The sequence below is a fragment of the Perca flavescens genome, chromosome 3, assembly GCF_004354835.1.
Source record: "Perca flavescens isolate YP-PL-M2 chromosome 3, PFLA_1.0, whole genome shotgun sequence".
In the NCBI taxonomy this organism is placed as follows: Eukaryota; Metazoa; Chordata; class Actinopteri; order Perciformes; family Percidae; genus Perca; species Perca flavescens.
This window is the reverse complement of record NC_041333.1, coordinates 27,492,781-27,514,090: the sequence shown is the minus strand read 5'-3', so window position 1 is coordinate 27,514,090 and position 21,310 is coordinate 27,492,781. Positions and strand designations below refer to the sequence as shown.

The following is a 21,310-nucleotide window of genomic DNA, read 5'->3' as shown; positions in this document are numbered from 1 at the left end:
AACATAAAAACAGTTTACATTGTTGTAAATTCCTATCCTGGGCTGGGCTGAGACACACAGTCATACCGTTTGATAAAGTACTTATTGGACTTATCAGGGCACTTACAATAACGAGCGTAGTGTGTTTGTGTGTGTGCGCGCACGCGTCAGTCGTGGGGAGAACTGAGCAGCCCCGCCCGCTGCAGAGACCCGACAGGATCTAAACTGCAGCCGCTTCAGCGACTTTAGAGTGAAAAAACAGTACATCAATGTTAAAATGTATACGGGTTGGCAGGACGGCCTGAAATGTTGTGCACGGTTTTTCGCTGTATGTTTTGTTGGTAACCTCTTCACACCTCTTCTTTCGCGCGAAAGGGAAACGCACTGTCTGAGGTCACATATGGGCACCTGATGGGCACAAGGCTACATTGCGCATGCGTCGAACCGTGCGGCACACACACGCTCCGAACCGAGACAAGCGGACCGAGCGGTTCGGATGTTTTTTCATGAACCGTACCACCCCTGGTATGTATTCATCTATATTTTTTATCCAGGGAAACATTCATGGTTATAAATCTGTGGAGCTGCCTAGTACACGTCTTCTGACTAAAAACATGGCTCTGGTTAGACTCAGTGGTAGAAGTTGGAAAAAGAGAGAGTCATCCAAACTTTTCCAGCTGTATGGGGATTGTAACACCAAACCAACGGGTTACAAGCAAACTTTTACAGCATCTTGTCTGAAACAGCTCTCAGCAGTTTAAACATAATCTAATCACTTTGCCACAAAGCATAATATGTTGAAATCCTCACGCATACATTGAACGCTACACTGAGGAAATGGCAGTTTTCTATTTAAATCTTTCTGTGTGTATGCCAACCAGTGCTTACTCATTCTGTTGTGTAACGGGTGAACCGCCCATCACTAGATGTTGGCCTGTCAGAGGGTCTGTAGGTCCTAGTTGTTAACATTTGTTATGTCTTTAGGTGATGGAGACTGAGAGGATGATCTATCTGGTAACAGAGTACGCTAGCGGTGGAGAGATATTTGGTAAGGGATATCCCCACTGTTACCTTGATGTAGATAGTCTTCATCATTGCCTGTCCCTCTGCTTTATAGTTTGTGTTTATGTTTCTTTTTAATTTTTGACTGGTGTCAAAATACCGATAAAATGTAAGAACAATTTTCTTTAACATTTCTTTGAAAAATACTGGTCTGAGAAATCTGCCAAGTAAAAATTCTATTAGAATTTAGAAGAAAAAAATAAATATATATAATTTTTGTCCATCACGATTGGTTTGTTTGCACTGCATGTTCATTTCTGTATTGCTTATTTTTAGTTTAACTGAGCATGGCGTGAGTTCATGTTTTTTCCATTATTAACTGTCCTTTTATGCCACTTTTTTTGCAAATATGCCTCATAAACTCTGAGTCATGTAAAGTCTTCTATGTCCCCTTTTTCTGTTTTCTAGGATTAAAAATTGAGTACCATTAATCTCTAAACTATATATTTTGTAGACCACCTGGTAGCTCATGGGCGTATGGCAGAAAAGGACGCCAGGAAGAAGTTCAAACAGATCGTGGCAGCAGTCCATTTCTGTCACTGCCGCAACATTGTCCACAGAGACCTGAAGGCTGAGAATCTGCTGCTGGACCACAACCTCAACATCAAAATCGCAGGTGTGTGTGTTAGCACTTAAGAATGTATGGGTGGGAAACCTAATTTAGTGGTTTTGAGCTGAGTGGGTGTAGGCAAGTGTCAACATGTGCTTTTGGAGCATTTTCTAGGGTTGATTAAATTTATTCTGTCAAGTAAAGTGATATGATCAAATAAACCCCATCCTCTTCACCCTGTCAGATTTTGGCTTCAGTAACCTGTTTTCTCGAGGACAGCTGTTGAAGACATGGTGTGGCAGTCCTCCCTATGCCGCACCAGAACTCTTTGAGGGCAAGGAGTATGACGGACCTAAAGTAGATATATGGGTGAGTAGACTTTTAGGTATTCATAAGGCCCTGTTGTCCTGCGGCACAAGGTGTAGCTCATTTGTTACAAAAACAAAAAAGAATCCTGAATGAATCCGAGGCTCTATGGTTTTTGTCTTTAAAATATAGTACCAAATTTCTTCCATAGTCTATAGCGCTGTGGGTTTATTAATAACTAAAATAATTGCTTTATAAGTCCTTTTTAACCCTTAAAGGGGCAAGTATATATAAATATGATGGAAAGTTAAGTTTTTTTTTTTTTTTTTTCCTTCTTCAAAATATGACCTTTTGTTTTCTAGCTTACACTCTGTATCTGCTGAGATACATTGCCCATTTAGAGTTGACTTTTTACATTGTATCTTTTTTTTTTTATAGTTCAAATGCCAACAACTTTAAAAACAATTAGCTACCAGTACATTCTTTCATGTTTTCCATACAACATTAGAAAAAAACTGAACTTCATCTCCCAAGATGAATCGACCATGTAGGATGTAAATGTAACATTTCATAACTGTTTTAGCTTAACTTCCTCGACTTCCTCACTGTTTCCCTCCTCTGAATCTGATCAACCATTAGGTAGCAAAACTACAGACTTCACCTCTCTCCCTCTTGTACTGTAGAAACTGCTGACAGAAATTCCCTGAAAACATGTGTACACTGCCAAATTCATAAATAATACACATTTAAGAGTAAAATAAAAAGTAATCAATATTTTACACCTTTATCTTATTGACTATATGTAGAGAACAGGCCTCAAAACATAAGTGTATCCGTGAGTGATCAGCCCTGTTTCATACCCTTATATGGGCAGTGTATCCCCCAGAATACAGGCATTCAATGCCTAATATAAAAGTTGTGAAAAAGTAATTTTAACATTATACTCAAGAACATATAAAACTATCCTTAAACTATTTTCTGAAACAAAATCACTCTAAAATATAATAATCGTAAAAAATATAACAACGCTTACCTCATGCCCCGTGTTTTTTTTCCCCCACAAATGTTGCCATTTTGGATTTTGATATAAATGTTTGGAATGTTGGCAAAAAGTCACATGACCTGATTACATGACCCATCACCCCATCATTGTTTCTCATCAACTGCAACCACAAAATGCCCCTCCCCCCAGCAAAATTACAAATCCCACTATGGCCACACCAAGACCCGCCCTACGAAGCAGCTCAATGGGTTAGGCATTTCACCTCGAGTGGTTAAGGTTAGGATAGCTGATTGGTCAGGTGATAGGACCTGTACAAATCAGGTTACGTTGCCTTGCATAAGCATGGACTCCTGGCCAATAGTAGCTATTGAAGGGTGGGTCTTGGGGTGGCCATAGTGGGGAAAAGAATATTGCCTCCCCCCCATAGCTCCTCCTCCCACAGCCTGTCAAATGACTGTATCCCCCAAGATATAGAAACTGCTTAAATAACTATTGATGATTTGATTCTTGTTGTCTTTTCTCTCTATAGAGCTTAGGTGTGGTGTTATACGTTTTGGTGTGCGGCGCCCTGCCTTTTGACGGCAGCACTCTTCAAAATTTGCGGGCACGTGTCCTCAGTGGCAAGTTCCGCATTCCCTTCTTCATGTCCACAGGTAGGACTCTAGTGAGCTCTTACTCTTCTCTATAAATCTTTACTTCCTCCTCCAGACCATACCTTGGTGCAGGATGTCATTAGCTTTAGGGCCAAGCGAGTTCTAAAGTGATACTTCACCCAAAATCAATTTCTTTAGTATCAAGCACTTAGCACTGTTGGCTTGAATGGTGGCTATTAAAGGAGCCCTGTGGTGTTTTCTTGCAAACAAATGCAGTGTATATCCTTGAGGTCCAATAAACATGTTGTGAATAATACAAACAAAACATGACCCACTCACAAAAACATTGCCCCATAGTGCCCCTAATTGTAAAGAAAAATCCACTGGTTACCTTTTAGTCAGGTTGAATTTATGCTGGTTACATTTGATTCCAATTGTGACAAGTTTTCACTTTAAAAAAAAGTATCAAGATGTTAATTGAAATTAGGGATGTCAGTTTCAGTTAATTTTGCTTTCGATAGCCTGACACCTATTAACTGGTAACAAACCAGTTCATTTTCAAGAAAAAAATGCTAAACGACAACACACAAATGTAACGTTAGCTTGCGTTTGGGAAAGCTCTCTATGCTAACTATGAAGTTAACAGTAACTCATAGCTGATAACGTAGCAGTGCAGTGTGGCTAACGTTACCATTTTTGTTGTTAAAGTGCCCATATTATGAAAAAACACTTTTTCTGGGATTTGGGGTGTTCTTTTGTGTCTCTGGTGGTTCCACACACATACAAACTTTGAAAAAAATCCATCCATGCTGTTTTGAGTGAGATACGGTTTCTGAATGTGTCCTGCCTTCAGTCTCCTGGTGAGCTGTTCAAAATCGGCTCGGATTGTGACATCACAGTTCGAAATGAGCTGGCTAACCACAACCGTTAGCTTGTAGCGTTAGCGTTAGCATGCTAACGCTAGCATGCTAGCGCTAGCATGCTTTGTTGTTCTCAATAGCAAAGCACTGCTCTAACACACACAAGTTCACCATAATCTACAAAAGAACTACTTACATGTGCGCCCTCATTTAGAAGTCTCCCAGCTAATCGTGCCTTGTAACTGAACAAAGTTGGAGAAACAGGCTTTCTTTTATTGTCTCTAGAGTTAGCTAGCTGACATGCTCTACATCTGAGCTACTGCGCATGTGCGAGTGCAATCAAAGATAGTACAGAAGATGAAAAGAGGTCTCACTCTGTAGCTAAAACAGAAACCAGGTGAAAAGAGGATCTGCAGCAGGGAGCGAGAGCTGTGCAGTACAACAAAAATATGGTGTTTTTTGAAAATTAAACCATGTAAACCTATTCTGGTACAACCTTTAAAATACAGTTATGAACCTGAAAATGAGCATAATATGGGTGCTTTAAACAAATGCTTCAACTCCTCACAGGCAGTACATGCAGATAAACCGCACTCAATCCCTCCCCTGCTGCTGCACATTGGAGCTTCCTCGCTTACTTGACCAGCTGTTAGCGGAGTGTGGCTGTGTATGGAAAAAAAATACCTATAGACCAACATGCTTAACGGTTCAAAAATATTCTCAGTGGTTAACCAATTAAAGGTCAACTGACATCCCTAATTGAACTCACTCCTGTGGAATGTTGAGTAAACTGATATGTAGAGGAGAGAACCAAAAAAATGCATTTATAGTGGAGTGGGTTGAGAATTTTCTGTAGATTAAACATTTAATAGACCCAACTGAAGCTACAAGGGGTGAGCATTTGATTTAAAAGAATTTAAGTAGAGCATCATTTTAAGTCACCTTTTGAAAACAAATTGGACAAAAATAATTTTTTTTCTCTGTGAATGTTTTTTTTTTAATTTAGCTTGTCAAAAATATTGCTTGTTATGGATTGTAATTTATACTGTCCCTTTGCATGTTTTCTAAACCGTTAAGTTGCTTTGATTTGTATTGTGCTTTGAGTGGTGTCTCATGTATGCTTTGTGTGTTATTGCAGACTGTGAGTACTTGATCAGACACATGTTAGTGCTGGACCCCAGCAGACGGTTGAGCATGGAGCAGATCTGTAAGAACAAGTGGATGAGACTAGGAGATCCGGACCCAGACTTCGACAGGGTGAGACACCTCTAGAAGTATTCAGCAGTCGATATCTTCACTGAGGGAAGGGTCCCGTAAGGACCATTTACCTAAAACAAATGATTTTTGCCAGCCAACACCTAGGGCTGGGCGATACGGACCAAAAATGTCGATACACGATATACAGTACCAGTAAAGGTTTGGACACACTTTCTCATTTGAGAGCGTGTCCAAACTTGACTGGTACTGTATATATCCCGGTAATTTTTGCAAAGTGGGCTAAATGTTCAGTTGTAAGTCAAAGCAGCATGTGAGATTTCACAAGCACTTTTATTTAAACAGACTTTGATCAAAATAAAATTCAAAGATACAGTTTGCTTCCCTGTTGTGAAAATATACAGCTGCAACACATTATCTAAAATGAATAGCCAAAAGAAAAACGGTCTATCTCTGAGAAAAGCTCCTTCAGTTGTTTAACAACTGAGAGAGAGGGAGAAGGAGCATGCAATGGACAGAAGTGTATGATACAAAAACTTTCTTTGACCATAAAGCAGATTGTTACCATACAGTTCTCTGGTTTATCAGTGAAGTGTCTGAACTACACTGCAGAGTGGATGCTCTACTCACTAGGGTTGGGTACCTTTCGCATCTGAACCAATACCACTACCGATACCGGTACCTGGAATTCGGTTCCGGTACCCAACGGTACTTTTTTTTCGGGACTTTCCCTCTGCAATTACAAAAAAATATATTTTTATTTATATATATTTTTATATAATTCCAAACCTTTTTACTTAGAACAGTGTTATTTAAACAAAAATAAAACCCCTCCCTCTCTCCTCCCAAATCCGTCCCTACAACCTATTAAATTGAATCATTATAAATTTCTTACTCACTGTAACTTTTATTGTTGTATTTGTATATTATTATATTTTAGCTTGTTTTATTTTAATCATGGCCATTTTTAATTGTTCTTTAATGATTCATGTAAAGCACTTTTGATTTGCCTTGTTGCTGAAAGGTGCTGTAGAAATAAGTTGCCTTGCCTTACAACCTCAGCCTGTCGGTCAGTCCCCAGGGCACCGAAACCACCATTGTGCCTGCTCGTTTCATAGGAAGTGTAATGTCAACAGCGACGGCTTTCGGCTCGCCATTAATATCATATCCCGGTGAAAAGTGTCTGCGGGAAGTTTTGAAAAACTGTAACTACACTTGAAACCACTTTATCGGTATTGCCGTGACTTCAACAAAACTGCAGAGCCGACGTTGCTCCGTCTGTGCGCGCGCGTGCGCGTGTGTGTGTGTGTCGGCCCTCTGCTCTCTGTCAACATGCAGAGAGGACCGATAAGCTTGCGCTTACTCTCAGGTACCGAAATTTATCACCGTTTTGATTTTACGTGAACCAATACTCTGTAGTACCGACGTGATTCGGTCGGTACCGGTAAAAGTACCGGGTTCGGTACCCAACCCTACTACTCACAGAGTGATGTCTGATTCATTGTGAACTGGTCCAGCGCGGGTTGAATTTGCATTGGCAGGTCAGCGGCGTTGCAGTACAAACTTCTCGTGTATGTAATGTCTGTATCGTCACTGCGCTGCATTTTCATGAACTATGATATTCTAGTCATGGGTCACATCTCTTGCCCGGGTCCAGCAGGCGCCGTCTTACAAGCTATTACTCACAGAACTGAAGTTAGTTGCATCCAGTAATTACTGTTCTTCCTTGTTTTTCGCCGTGGTGTCAGTCACAACTGAACGTTACCAGCAGAAACACTAGTACAAATACAGGTTTTCCTCTCCCGCCTAACAAAATATACAGCTGTGCTAAAAACAATAAAGACTGTAGACAAATGTCAGTGGTGTGGACCGGCGCTGTTGCGGGAGAGTCTGAGAGTGAGTGGGGCCGGGGTTGTGCAGAGACTGAAAAGGAGAGATGCAAACACAGGCACGGCTTTACAGAAGAAATGGATTATGTAACATTAAACTATATATTGATATAAATGGTATTGTCTGATCCCATACCTCGTTTGAAAATATATAGATATAAAGGTAAAAAAAAAAAAATCAATATACCACACAGCCTTACCATTTTACGTTGTTAAATGTTAAAAAGACTTAATTCTGAGCAGTAACCTGGAATCTCTACTTATTGCCTGGCAAAGCCTCCCAGCCAAGAAATAGTTAATCTCACCACTAGAAAGCGAATAAGCATATTTCCTAAAACTTAAAACTATTCCTTTTAACTTGATTTTTTTTAAATGGAGTAGGTGCTCAAACTGTGAAGAGAGAGGCTATGGCATATGACATTGATCCCACCACCACCCCCCCCCCCCTCTCTTCCAGTTGATAGCGGAGTGTGAGCAGGTGAAAACGGAGCGAGAGACGGAGCTCATCAATGAGCAGGTGCTGATAGCCATGTGTGAGATGGGCCTGGACCGAGAGCGCACGCTTCAGGTTGGACACAAATAAATTCTCAGCACTGCATTTTGTTAAGTTATCTCAGCAACGTATACTTATCCTGCCTTTTCCTCTCTAGTCCCTACAAACAGATGCATACGATCACTACAGTGCCATCTACAGTTTGCTGGCGGATCGCCTAAAGAAACACAAGACCCTGCGTGTTGCCCCGCCCACACCGCGCTCCATTACCTATCCCATTAACGCTGTCCAGGTAATTCATTGTCCACTGGTGTTGGTATGATATGATAATGGCTTCGCAGCCTACATGTGTCAATTTTTACTCATTTTGATAGTATATTGGAGAGTTGGGGCTATTCTATGGCAAGTTTTTATAGTAATAATTTTAGTAAACCTTTCTAGAGCCAGTGGGTCACAATCGTATGTGTATCTGTCCATACGATAAATTGGTTATATTTATAAATCAATTCTTTGTATATGATGTCAATATATCAAGAACGTCTTCATTGTCATTAAAATAACAGTTGTTTGTGAGCGCTTGAAGAAGAGTGGTTTTGCGAAAGGCAAATTTGGACTGCTTTCTTTTTCACAACTGTTCGAACTTACAGTAGTCATCGTGTCTGTGTGTCTGTGTGCCAAGCAGACAGATCCGCAGGGTAATCCTGTTAGCATGACCGTTCCCCATGTCCAGCTCATCAACCCAGAGAACCAGATTGTTGAGGTAAGTTGACCAGGCCGTCCACATGGTTGCGTCACCCTGGCAGTGCGTGGCCAGCAGTGGGGGTCATAATGTGTGATAAAGAAGCTAGGACCAGGCACAGCTTTAGTTTAGGGAGTTGAAAGGCTCTTACCTTAACTGCTTCTAATTTGTCCCTTAGCCGAGCAAATAATTGTTTCACCACTTCTTAGTAGCATGCATCAGTCAACATAAAACAGCATCCAGTCTTGATGATTTGCATGTTTGTAATCACTGGCTGTTGAGCATTTACGGTTTACTACGGTTGTGTAGCGTGTGGTTTATCTCAAACACTATGATCGGACACACGCATACATGCACACACACTGCCTCAAAGCTGACTCACAAATGCTGTGAAACACAAGAATGTGTCAGATTACTGCATTGCAGCAGGGATGAACATGAAGTTTGAAGCATATATATTAGAATTGAAATACATAAAAAATGTATATGATCTTTTAACACATGGCCATACATGTACACAAGCATGCAGCACACACTACCAATGGGCATTACTAATAACAAATACATTTATATTTATTGTTTAGCCGGATGGCAGCATGGCTCTGGACAGTGATGAAGGGGAGGAACCATCTCCCGAGGCCATGGCTCGTTACCTTTCGATGAGGCGGCACACTGTGGGAGTACCAGACCAAAGGTAAAACACTCCAGTCTACTATCAGTAATTCTTTTGTTATTGCTACATATCACAAGTAGTATTTTTATTTTTTTTCCCCAAAATGTCAGCTGACTGATCTGTAATTTCAGATGATAACTCTAACATTTCTGTCATCACCCATAATTTCTTAAAAAATAAATAAAAAATCACCAACTATTTAGTAAAAGTAAGTCTCTAGCTTTTCGGGACTTCCATTTTTTTCTCTCTAGATTAAAGGTCAAACGTTTTTTCATATTATCTGAGTTTTGGGTAGAATACTGCATCCAAATTACATTTATTTAAGGCTTGTGTCAAAAGATGGTAGATGCTCTGTTCCTGCTACTACTGAACAAGTCAGGTTGTAGTGTCACGTTTAAAAGCAATCAAAAGTAACCGTTGCTAGCTTTTTATAGCTTAATAAATATTCAGTGGGCAGGGATAGTAGAGTGTGGGTTATTTAAGATGCATTTAAATAATCTATCCCAAACAACTTTAAGTAATAAATGAGCACATAACCTAGTGTTACAACTCTAAGCCAACCTGTGCTCGTAAAGCTAACCTAACATTAATGGTATTGTCTCCTCTACTTGTGTGTTGCGTTTAACGTGGGAATGAAATTAAGCTCGCCGGGATGAGCGTATGTCTTTCCTACTTCTAGAGGGGTTTGTGCGGTGTTAAACTGAATCACCGGGCCGCCGTTTTGTTTCGCGTTCCACCTTCCGGAGCCAAGTCTGCTAGCTTTTGGTGTCTCCCTTGTCGAGACGAGGCCAGCACACTCCATCCTCTATGCCGTCGGTTCTGCACCAGCCCGCTCTTCGGTGTCGTCGTTCAGGTTTTAAAAAGTGCATTTACAAAAATTTGTTGTGGGAAACAAGAAGCAAGAATTGTCTTTGAAAATCTTTGTCTTCAATAGTGTTTTCTGTATAGAAGCGTGGGCTTTGCAGCCGTTATCCTGCAGCATGCTGCTCCTTTCTGAATCAACCTCCTGAATAAATCTCAGCTCCACCTGCCGCTTGGGCTGGGTTAAAATTAGCTTTACACAAACATGCCCCCTCATGTGTCATATGTCATATCAGTTCTGACCCTTATCAAAACTAATCACATAACTTCCTGAAACTTCCAACACAGGACAGAGATGCAGGAGGACCTCCAGAAAATGCCACCAGGTTTCCCTCGCGGTGCAGTGCCCCAGCCTCCATTCCCCCCACTGGCCCCCATTATGGGCCAAATGCACACTCTCATGCCCACACAGAGCTTGCAGCCCACACAGCAGCTGGAGTACAAGGTACAGTCAGTTGGGTTAGATTGTGGGGTCTTTTAATTAGCGTTAGAACACTCCTGAAAATCCTCAGTTAATTTGCATAAACCTGGATATGGAGGGTCTAAATATCACCCAATCTGAATTCCATTGTCTGTTGATACACCAGGAGCAGTCGTTGCTGCAGCCACCCACCCTGCAGCTGCTTAATGGCATGGGGCCTCTTGGTCGAAGAGCTTCCGATGGTGGGGCCAACATTCAGCTACACGCTCAGCTCCTCAAGAGGCCCCGGGGGCCCTCACCACTTGTCACCAGCCCGGTGAGGATATGTATTTCTGTATGTGTGCAATTTGTATATTCTCCCCTCATATAAACTGTAGTAGTGTTGACTGGTAAACTCTTTGCCTCTCTTAGCACCCTATCCCTGCAGTAGCTCCGGTGGATGAGGAGGGTTCAGATGGAGAGCCAGACCAAGAGGCGGTACAGAGGTAACCCACGATGACAGTTTTTGGTGAAGGGGTATACTGTACAGGGGTGCTGTCTAAACAGGATACTCTGGAGAGCCCGTAACCTGTGACAACAGGTTGGTGGGTTCTGTATGAATGTTGAAATGAGAATTTGGCTAGCTTAATAGTAATTATTTCAAAGCATCACTTTTGATACATTTTGTATTATTATGTACGATGTAATCAAACCTTTTACAGGCATAACATACATCGAGCTAGTGACATGCAGGACGTTTCTTGTAGCAAAATCTTGGTCAGCAAATTTAATAGTAGAGTAGGGGGGATGTGTTAAATCCAGTTACATGAATAACTTTTTGAATACAAAAAAAAGCAAAAACATTGGGCTTACCCAGCATCACTAGAACCACGCAGTGGAGGTTAATAATATTTATGCAAAAAGTCAGAAAAATTGTCCAAAATAAGAGCTTTGACATAGGAGATGAAATCAGGCCAGGGTAAGGATAGGCACATGTTTAGTTTATGTAGTTGTGATTGGTTATTGTTGGAAGTCCAGGTTAGGGTTTACCAGCTGGTCCTCTTCAGACAGCATCTTCTGTAGACTTCGCTGGTGTCCTGGGTTGCTGGGAGGGAGTGCCTCTCGGCTGCTCTGCTTTTTCCCAGGGAGGTGGCCACTCTGCTGTGGTGCTTACCCCATCTCTCCTCCTTTCTCCATCGCGCAATTGCCTTCTACCACAGTTCCAAACTTAATCTGCCACCAAATCCATCTGTCTTTCAAACTCTTTGGCCAAGAGCTTCTTTATCTTTTATTTCAGTAAGTGCCAAATTATTCTCTGGACTTCCTCACTCTTTCTCACACAGCTTTGCTAACTCTAAAGCTTGCAAAACCAATGATTTAAAAAAAAAATGGCATCCAGTCCAATCCTTAAATTGGATGGTTGTGGGATACCCATAAGCTATAACATCCATCTATGGTGTAATTTTATTTTATGTTTTTCTGATTGGCTAAGATGATATGAATGATGGCACCCATTGGCAGAAGTGGGAAGGGGCGGGCCTTTCCCCCCGTCTCCATTAGCCAATGAGGACAGAGAGCTGACCAGCGCTACTTCCTGTCTCCTACCCTCACCCCCGTCCTCCCCCCTCCCTGCGGCCCAGGTACCTGGCGAACCGCTCCAAGCGGCACACGACGCACGTGCTCACGAGCACATCGCATGGCGAGCCCTCGGCAGAGTCGCAGCGGCTCCAGGGCCTCCGCCAGAGGGGGGGCTGGGCCCCCGACACACACACCCGGTGAGGGGACACGCCCGCTCCGAGCTGTATATGCACAAACACACACAGACTCACAATTAATGAGGGGCATATTAAGCCTACTCTTTTTCTCTCTCTTTCTCAAACACACACAAACACTCACTCACTTACTTGCACACACAGCTGATCTCACACACACATGAGTGAGGATGAACTCTTACCAGGTGAAGGTTATGCACCTTCCGAAAACAAAGGATATTTTGTCAGTAGTGGTGTTTGAGGTGGAGCGTGGGCACATGACACATATATATCCACATCACCAGTAAATCACAATTCAAAATAACTTTTTCCTTTCCCATAAACCTGGTAAAGCAGGTATGTGACCGGTTCAGATTTAGCAGATTGTTCGTGTATGAGTAATTTCTATTTAATAGCAGTCATATTTTTGTGTTTTGGTATTGTTCAATTCTAGCTGTTTTCCCCCAAAAGTACCATCTTCCTCCAACGCAGATTATTAGAAAGTCTTCTGAAATTCTAGGAAAGCAATTTGCAGTGCTTAAAAAAAGAGGTCATTTGTTGAAAAAATCCTCAAGAACCTTTTTTAACATCCTATATTGGCAGTGTTGCCCTTAGATGAACTTCCATTAACAATGGTATGTATATAATGTAACTTACCTTTTAACTGATTATCAGCTGTGGCATTTATTATCCTGAAAGATTTAGTCTCATTGACTGCTAAACAGGTGCAATGACCTCTGAGACAATGTGCCAAGGGTTCACAAGTGATATGAAATGTAGTCACTGTCCAACTCTCAAAAAAAATTAGGACCAGCTTCCAAACACTTGAGTTGCTACTCAATGCGTCTTCAAAGTTCCCTCTATAAACGGTCTCCTCCTCTGTCATGGTTGACTGGCTGGATGACATCATTTAAAGGATGACATATGTTTGACGTATGAGTTTTGTGAATTTTGGGCTCCCAGTGTCTTTCTACACTAAATATATCCCTATCGGATACTTGTAACTTATAATTTAATAATAATAATAATATTTAATATAATTTTGTGCAGGTTTAAAGAGCTCAAGCTTCTCATGTGTCTGTTTCTGTGTCTGTATGACTGAATGTGTGTGTCAATGTGTTTGTGTTATCTGTCATGCTGTGAATTTGCGTGCATGTGTGGGTGCGTGTGTATTTGTGTACACACGTTTGTGTCTGCTCCCTGTGGTCCCCTCCTCAGATCCAGCTATAAGGACTGTAACACCCTTCATCTCCCCATGGAGCGCTTCTCACCTGTCAGACGGTTTTCTGATGGCGCAGCCACCATCCAGGCCTTCAAGGCTCATCTAGAGAACAGCAGCCTCATTAAACAACTCAAACAGGTTCATCACCCTACTTAATATCTATTAATATCATCTACTTTTTTCTTGCTTGCTTAGCTTTATGAAAAGATGCATTGAGTTGTTTTTTTTTCTCAGTGTCTGGAGGAGAAAATAAGGCAGCATTTCGGTGGAGGATCAATAGGATTATTGATTAATACCAATGACTCTAAGATTTCAGAAATTCCCCTCTGGTCTGTACTCTGCTTTGCCCTAACCCCCCTGCCTTTTCAAATATTCATAAAAGGGGGGCTGTTTGGCGCTTACGAACAGTGACGCACATTTGGCTCTCAAGGCAAAAAGTGCAGAAATGGTGATACATTGTGGCTAGTCTGATGCAATTGGGACACTCTTGGGAACACAAACCAAAGTCCCCTGGCATTGCAAATCTGCCTTACGAGCTGAGGTAAATTCAGTGATGCAGCAGTAGGTGTAATAGCAGTCACCCACTTGAGGTGGACCACTGTCTACTGTGATGAGTACCCCCGGTCTCTGCTACCATTTCAGTGCAGAACAGTCATGCTACAGTAAGGTCATGGATTTCAAATAGATCTACAATGTGTCATTATTTACCTGAGTTCCCTCCTGGAGTTCAGACCAGGTATTTAGGAGCTTCTGATATCCTAGCATCAGTAGTAAAGTCTCTTATCCTGCGAGCGGCATGGTGATGATTAGAGCAGGGGTTAAAACAGTGAGAGGTAAAACAGGGTCAGGACAGGAGGAAAGTCCATTGTCCAGCAATGCTACACGAGAGACCAGGATAGACTTTAAGTAGCAAAATTGGACAGGATATGACAGTCAGATCTGGGGACGGAAGATTATGATATTAGGGCAATGATCACAGAAGAGTATGTATGATTAATTGTGTGGTGAGACCAGGCAACAAAGTAGCTACAGAGTAGGGACCTATCTTTTGGGAGTTTTGAAAGAAATGGTGGCCAACAGGGAAGGAAAATGACAAATAGAAAATTTCTGCTCTTTTTCAGTTGGCAAATATTATCCAATACAATAGCATAACACCTCCTTGCTTGAGCAGTCACCATATAGGGAAAACTGTTAGATATGTTGCAGTATTACATTTTTTTTTTTTTTTTTTTTTTTACAAATTTAAATATTTGTCAGCACTTCAAATACATTGTAAAATGAAAGAGATTTGTCCTATGGTGTCTGAAACACTACCACCCATAAAGGTTTTTTCCTTAAAATAAGTGTCTGATGATCCTGATTTTAAAAAAAGAAGAAAAAAAAAGGTCTAGAGATTTAATCCAGATGTCACTAATCTTCATCCTACTTTTCCTGTTAGTAATAAAGTGATGTCCAAAGTGTAAACTAAGTGAACCAATCTAAGCAGTGTTATTAAACACTGATCCAATTTAGACTTGACGCACAGTCTTTCCTAAGTCTTAGGCCGGTTACACACTGCACGCGTCGCGCAAGCGTGTCAGCCGCGTGGCATGTCCGTTTATATTTCGGCTCCCATGTTAACAGGTTAGAGCTTACACACTGCCGGCGTGAGACGCGCGGCTCGAGACGCGCCTGAGATAGGAAAATATGTTTATATGTCATTTAGACACGAATGCATATTAATAAATGACATCTTGATGTTGGAAAGTCTAGGTTTTGACATCAATGTAGATATAAATGTAATACAAAATTTCAGAGAAAATATTTTCAAATGTTGCACTGGTCATACAGAACAAAATATTCTGTAACATTTTGCAGTCAATACTGCCAATGTTGTCTTGCTTTAATCAAATCAGTAGGCTATAGGCTATATAAAGGGTAGTAGGATAGGCTACGATAACAACGTGAGTGACGGTCGAGCATCAGATAGGCTGTATAGGCTCTTTACAGCTACACAGACAGCCCACTTACCCATTTTTCAGAGTTTGAATCTGTCAGCACTATGTCCCGAGATCAGCCCTCCCTGTACCTAGCAGTGGGAACAGCGCCGCGTCAGACACGCTTCTGGTGTGTAGGACACAGAAATATCCACGCAGCTGAGACGCAACAGAAACGCCACGCTCGCGAGACGCGTGCAGTGTGTAACTGGCCTTACCTGAGTCTTTCACCTGAGCCAAGCTGCTTGAGAAACCACATCATTCACAGTGACACTGCAATGGGATTAGGTCACCCAGTAGGAGGCGTAGGTAGGGAGGATAATCATCACGTTCACAGTCGGCGCTTCATTTTAGGCATGCACTGACTGGGATTATCATTGCAAGTGTTAAGAGGGTTAATATGGGCGGAGAAGAAGTTAACACACACATGACCCAGTGGGCCCCTAATGACATAAAAATGAGTAAACAAGTGCAGGGGCGGTTACATGACCTCACAGTACATCATACATGTTGTAGCCGGTCATACAAGCATGTTGTTTTCATGAGTTTGGACTTCACAAAGTGCTTTGAGACAATAGCTTGTAACATCTCACTTACATGTAGCAGGAAGTTGGTTTGGACTTGCGTTCTGTGCTTTTAGCTTTTTGCAGCACAATTAGTTTTGTTAACTAAATGTGATTAATGTCATTAAACAAAGCATTCGCTTAATTGTATGAGTGCACCTGTGCTGGTAAATGCTAAGGTTTACTGTTGTTGTTATTGCTAGCAAGATGGGGATTTCTTACAAATATAACATAACAAAGGTTACATATTGCCACTTGCTGTTGATGAAGTGAATAATTACTGTTGATATTTTTGATTCTGGCAAGACAAGAATGACATGCAGTAGATTTTGTAGTAGAATTTCTTAATCAGCTGTTCCTAGTGAGCTGAGAAAAACTAAATTGCAGCCTTTGTTGGAACCCTTTTTTTCCCCAAAGTGTTTGCTACTTTTCTAGATCCAACACATGACATTTCTCCCTTGTTGGCATGCAAATGTAATATTTGGGGACCATTTCTGGGTTTCCAATAGGAGTGTGAGCAGCTCCAGAAAATGTATGCTGCCCAGCAGGATGAGCGATTCCTGGAGCACACCCAGCAACAGCATATCCTCTACCAGCAAGAGCAACAAATCCTCCACCAGCAAATCCAGGTATTTGAAGCTGACAAGTTAGCACTTAGCTTACGGCAACTTTTACATCATGCATGCTTTATGTTGAACTACGCAGGTATCTGTAAAGCATAGATTCAAGCTTTGTAGAAAGTGCTATTAATTTGGTTTGCCTAAGCCTTGTTATCCTGCACTGTGCTCTCATGTGTCTCCTCCAATTGATTCCTTTCTTTGGGACATGCACACTGCATTGCTGAAGCTTAAGAATCAGAAAGGAGTTTATTGCCACAGTAGTTACCCCACGTAGAATTTGCCTTGTTGATAGGTGCATACATACACAAATAAACATATTAAACATTAATAAGAAATAAACAATATATACGGAAACAGAGACAAATATATACAAAATAGCTGTTCAGTATAACAGAAAGGAGGCTGAATGGGGTTAGTGCAGAATGCTAAGAAATACAGTATATAGTATGTGCAATGGGCAGATGTATAGTCCAGGATGAAGGTTAGTGCAAAGTGTAAGCTTTGAGTCAAAATTAATTTCTTTTTACCTGCAGAGTCTGTCTTTAGGCCATGGAGAGAACCAGCCCAGTCACCTAACCCACCAGCTTCAGAGGTGAAAGAGCGCTCTCTCTCTCTCTCTCTCTCTCTCTCTCTCTCTCTCTCTCTCTCTCTCTCTCTCTCTCTCTCTCTCTCTCTCTACTCATCAGCTATTGAACGGTGAACAATGAATCTTGATACTGTGGTGCAGTGCTATCGACTGAAGTGTTACATCATTGTCGTTTCTCTCTCTTCTCTTCTCCTACTCTGTCCCGTCCTCCCTCAGGTTGCGTATCCAGCCCTCCAGCCCTCCGCCAACACATCCCAGCAACCACCTCTTCAGACAGCCCAACCAGAGCCCTCCGCCTGGCTCAGCAGGCATAATGCAAGGGCATGGTTAGTAATACTATGGCTACAGTGTTTCAAATGCTTCTTACCTTGTAACTGAACTGTAGACGTGGTGGCTAGAAATGGATAGATCATCATATTCTTCTGACAGATTTTATACATTGATGACTGATTATTTCAAAGCTCAGTGTATGAATGATGTACTAGAAGGTCTAGTTTATGCTGACTCATGGAAAATGTTTTTTCAAGTGTGACAAGGGGTGGCAGGTGAGTAAACACGTCGGTCATCAAAAACACACTAACCTGTGATTACTGTGTTAAGATAACAACTGATCTTATTCACTCACTGTAACAGTGCCATTAGTTAGGGTGCCAGTCAGGACCAATCCAAACAATTCATTTAAAAGTAGTATTACAAATGTACAGCTAAACTATGGAAACTTCACAAATAAAATTAAGCAAGGGTTTATGAATTGATCCATGAAAGACTTTGAACTTGCTCAGGTTAAACGTTCCAATCGGGGAAAACATAATTTTTCCCTCTTTGTAAAAGTCTGCTTTCATTGCCAGAGGGATTTTGGTGGGTGAAAGAAAACTTGCCCTCATGACTCCTCTCCTCCCCCAGGAGGTCCGTCACCAGTGCAGTACCAGCACGGTTCTCCAGCGCTCTATCAGGGCCAGAGTGGCAGCCCGCCTTCCACAGGCCTGCCTCAACAAGCAGCATCTGCTCGCCCATTGGCACAGGGTGTACCTCAACAACAGCAGGTGACCACTAAGAGCCAATCATATTGTCTCTCTGCTGATGGTTACATGTATTGTTTTTAAATATATTCTCTGAAGGTGAAGGTCTCAAGTTGATACTGTGATCAATAATGAATATTAACGTTGACTGTTTGTACAGGTGACCATTCAGGTTCAGGAAGTGGAGCTGGGAGGTGTAGCGCAGAGACAGGGCGGCTTTTTGTCCACACCAGGGCACAGAGTCCTGGGGAAGCAGCTTAGCGCAGACAACGCCGAGACGCACAGGTGACCCCACCCAGCCTGTCACCACGTCCCCTGATGCCGGCCAAACCCTCCCAACAATATCAATGGACTGTTTCTGTGTCTTCTTTCATCCTTTTTTAGTTGTATTTTAGTTCCATAACTCTCCATGACCTCGCCGCTCGGAACAGACCCCGTCATGCTATTTGCTGTCATTTTATGTTCATCATTGTATGTTTCTCACTGTTTTGTTGGTGTTGAACATTTCTGCCATGTATTTTGAAACTTACGCAATAATACAGTTGCTCAGGCCAGAGATCTTGTGTGTGAGATTACGGACTTTGAGAACATTATTTGTTAACAGTATTTAAAAATAAATGTAAATCCCCCATCGACTTTGCTGAGATGACATCCTCAACAATTCTCCACCTCAGTGTAGCTGGGTGAGTGATTGGATGGAAGTGTTTTAGAAGTATGTGTAGTGGTCAATTGAAGTAGGAGATTAGTGATTCTGTAATCCCTGATATCATCATCCCACAAACAGTCCTCTGTAACCAGCACCGTCTCCACTGAGAGAACATGTAACAATCTTTAAACACACACTTAATCAAAATGGATCCTTTTTGGAAATGTTTTTACACCTCTCAGTGAATACTTAAACCTGGACTTGAGCTGTGTTTGCTAGGCCGTCCGCATGCGGTGATTTAATGAAGGCCTTCTGTAGATTATTGAAAGCTAAAAGCAAATAATATATCACTATTTGCACTGTGTGTAGAGGTTTGGGAGCATGTTGATGTTAGACAACAAGTAGCTAATAATCCTCCGCATTCCCTCCTATCTAGTCGCAGCCTTGGCCGCTTCACATCGGGCTATGACCAGGCTCAGTTCAATCCCCACCTCTTCTCTGGCGACGCCGCCTCCCGGGGCGCCTCCGGGGCGGTCGGCTCTTATAGCCACTACCTGCAGGGAGCTTCCCTCAACGTCCCTGGCCTGGAGGATTACCAGAGCGGGGTGATAGGGACCAGCAGCTACGGTACCCCCTCTACACTACAGCAGGCCCTGCTCTCCCCAACTCCTTTGGACTACCGCCCTCCCCAACAGCACGTCACTCCCACCTTGCAGGGTCTTCTGTCCCCCCGCCACTCTTTAACCGGCCACGGCGACCCCAGGCTGCCGCCCCCAGACCTGGCTGCCCTGCTGAAGAGGCAGAGCCCCCGGCCGTGCCCAGCAACCCCCACGCCACCTAGCGGTGCGCCCCAAGAGTATGGAGAGATGCTGCTTCTCCACCAGATGAGCCAGGGTGAAAGCTTGGAGCCACCGACACCGCAGGGTGCCTCTGGAGGCCAACACTACCACCACCACCACCACCACCACCTCCTCCAGATTCGACCACCAGAGGTCCAGCCACAGCAGCACCCGGCCCAGACACCTTGCCCCAGCTTAACTCACTCGGAGAGCATGGAGGAGGATGAGTCGCCCGCTAGCTACCACCACCCACACGAAGGCCTGCTGGCCAAGGCAGGAGAAGGTCATGAGCTCCTGGGGCCTCCCCGAGGAGGCACCCCGCCCTACAGCTCCCCTACACACAGGCATGGTGCCTTCCAAGGAATGCTCCAGCAACTAGAGGTAAGACCTGTTTACGCAGCTGTTAATAGCATCAGAGCAGTTTATTTTTTAATTTTTCTTGGAAAAATCATTACACAGTACAATTATACTTCTTTATTTATTTATTTATTTATTTTACTACTATTAGAATCTGAGCATGTGGAGTGCAGGCCCCAAGGGCAGGCCATGGAGGTGCCTGATCATAATGGTGTGGGCTATTCGCGAGGTCCCCAGGGTGACGCCTATAGGTCCCGTGGACAGCTACAGCGCCACCACACCATCCAGACCTGTGACGATGCCTATGTGAGTGAAACGTTGCTGCCAGTTTCTACAGACCGTGCTGATCACACTTTGCTATTAGCTGTAGATAAGCCTGCAGCATATATATCTTCCCATTGATGTTTTTGAATTCCCCTTCAGAACACAAGACAAAAGAAGAGTTTACTTGCAAAATGTAATGTGCAAAATCTTATAATAATTTTATATAATAATAATTTTCTTGGTGATGTTTTTGAAATCGTGATCAAAATTCGATTAATTGCACAGCCCTGCTTTAAGCATACCAAATCATCGCCTCTTTATGACTCATCACAGCTGCTAAAAGCCAGTAAAAGGATCAGTGTGTATTTTTATTTTTTATTTTTTTTCTGTCTAAAACAGTTTTTTTTTTTTTTTTACTTCCTGTCCAGGATCAGGCAGAGCCCATGTCGGGGATGAGCCTGTTGGCCGGGAAGGCACTAAGCTCTGCTCGCATGTCGGACATTCTCAGCCAAACGTCACTGACAGGAAGCCAGCAGCTGCACCAGCGGGAAGAATTGGGTCCGTAGGAGACATTCATTCGTCTACCCGAAAATACACCTTTTATATATGCTTGTCCATATCAGTAAAATGTGAGCGTTTCTCATGCAGTGTGTGACGTCGACGAGGAGCTCCACGCAGCAGCCTGCTACCCATCTTCCTGCACCAGTGACATGCTCCTCAGCTACAAGCCCCCTGACCTGCAGTACAGCATGGAGCAGGCCGGGGTCTAGCACAGGTACACACACACACACACGCACACACACGCACGGCTTGGTAGTGGGAGATTATCTTCAAATTCCGTCCA

The 21,310-nt window shown here is 42.7% G+C and overlaps 1 protein-coding gene across 2 annotated transcripts in view; it reads left to right on the top strand.

Moving 5' to 3' along the window:
• The window catches only part of sik3 (SIK family kinase 3), a 36,415-nt gene extending 15,410 nt beyond the window's left edge, over positions 1–21,005 (top strand). The window contains exons 3-24 of one of the 2 annotated variants that reach the window (XM_028572128.1): positions 964–1,027; positions 1,496–1,657; positions 1,836–1,960; positions 3,430–3,553; positions 5,492–5,610; positions 7,915–8,025; positions 8,108–8,242; positions 8,633–8,710; positions 9,274–9,383; positions 10,512–10,668; positions 10,811–10,960; positions 11,056–11,129; positions 12,264–12,398; positions 13,593–13,734; positions 16,645–16,764; positions 17,289–17,347; positions 17,558–17,667; positions 18,245–18,384; positions 18,521–18,645; positions 19,443–20,226; positions 20,354–20,508; positions 20,895–21,005. In XM_028572128.1, the coding sequence (XP_028427929.1) occupies positions 964–1,027; positions 1,496–1,657; positions 1,836–1,960; positions 3,430–3,553; positions 5,492–5,610; positions 7,915–8,025; positions 8,108–8,242; positions 8,633–8,710; positions 9,274–9,383; positions 10,512–10,668; positions 10,811–10,960; positions 11,056–11,129; positions 12,264–12,398; positions 13,593–13,734; positions 16,645–16,764; positions 17,289–17,347; positions 17,558–17,667; positions 18,245–18,384; positions 18,521–18,645; positions 19,443–20,226; positions 20,354–20,508; positions 20,895–20,922 (3,207 nt within the window). In that variant the 3' untranslated portion in view covers positions 20,923–21,005. The remainder of the gene's footprint in view (positions 1–963; positions 1,028–1,495; positions 1,658–1,835; positions 1,961–3,429; positions 3,554–5,491; positions 5,611–7,914; positions 8,026–8,107; positions 8,243–8,632; positions 8,711–9,273; positions 9,384–10,511; positions 10,669–10,810; positions 10,961–11,055; positions 11,130–12,263; positions 12,399–13,592; positions 13,735–16,644; positions 16,765–17,288; positions 17,348–17,557; positions 17,668–18,244; positions 18,385–18,520; positions 18,646–19,442; positions 20,227–20,353; positions 20,509–20,894) is intronic. The other variant, XM_028572129.1, reaches the window with a different exon arrangement.
• Positions 21,006–21,310: the final 305 nt, after the last annotated feature.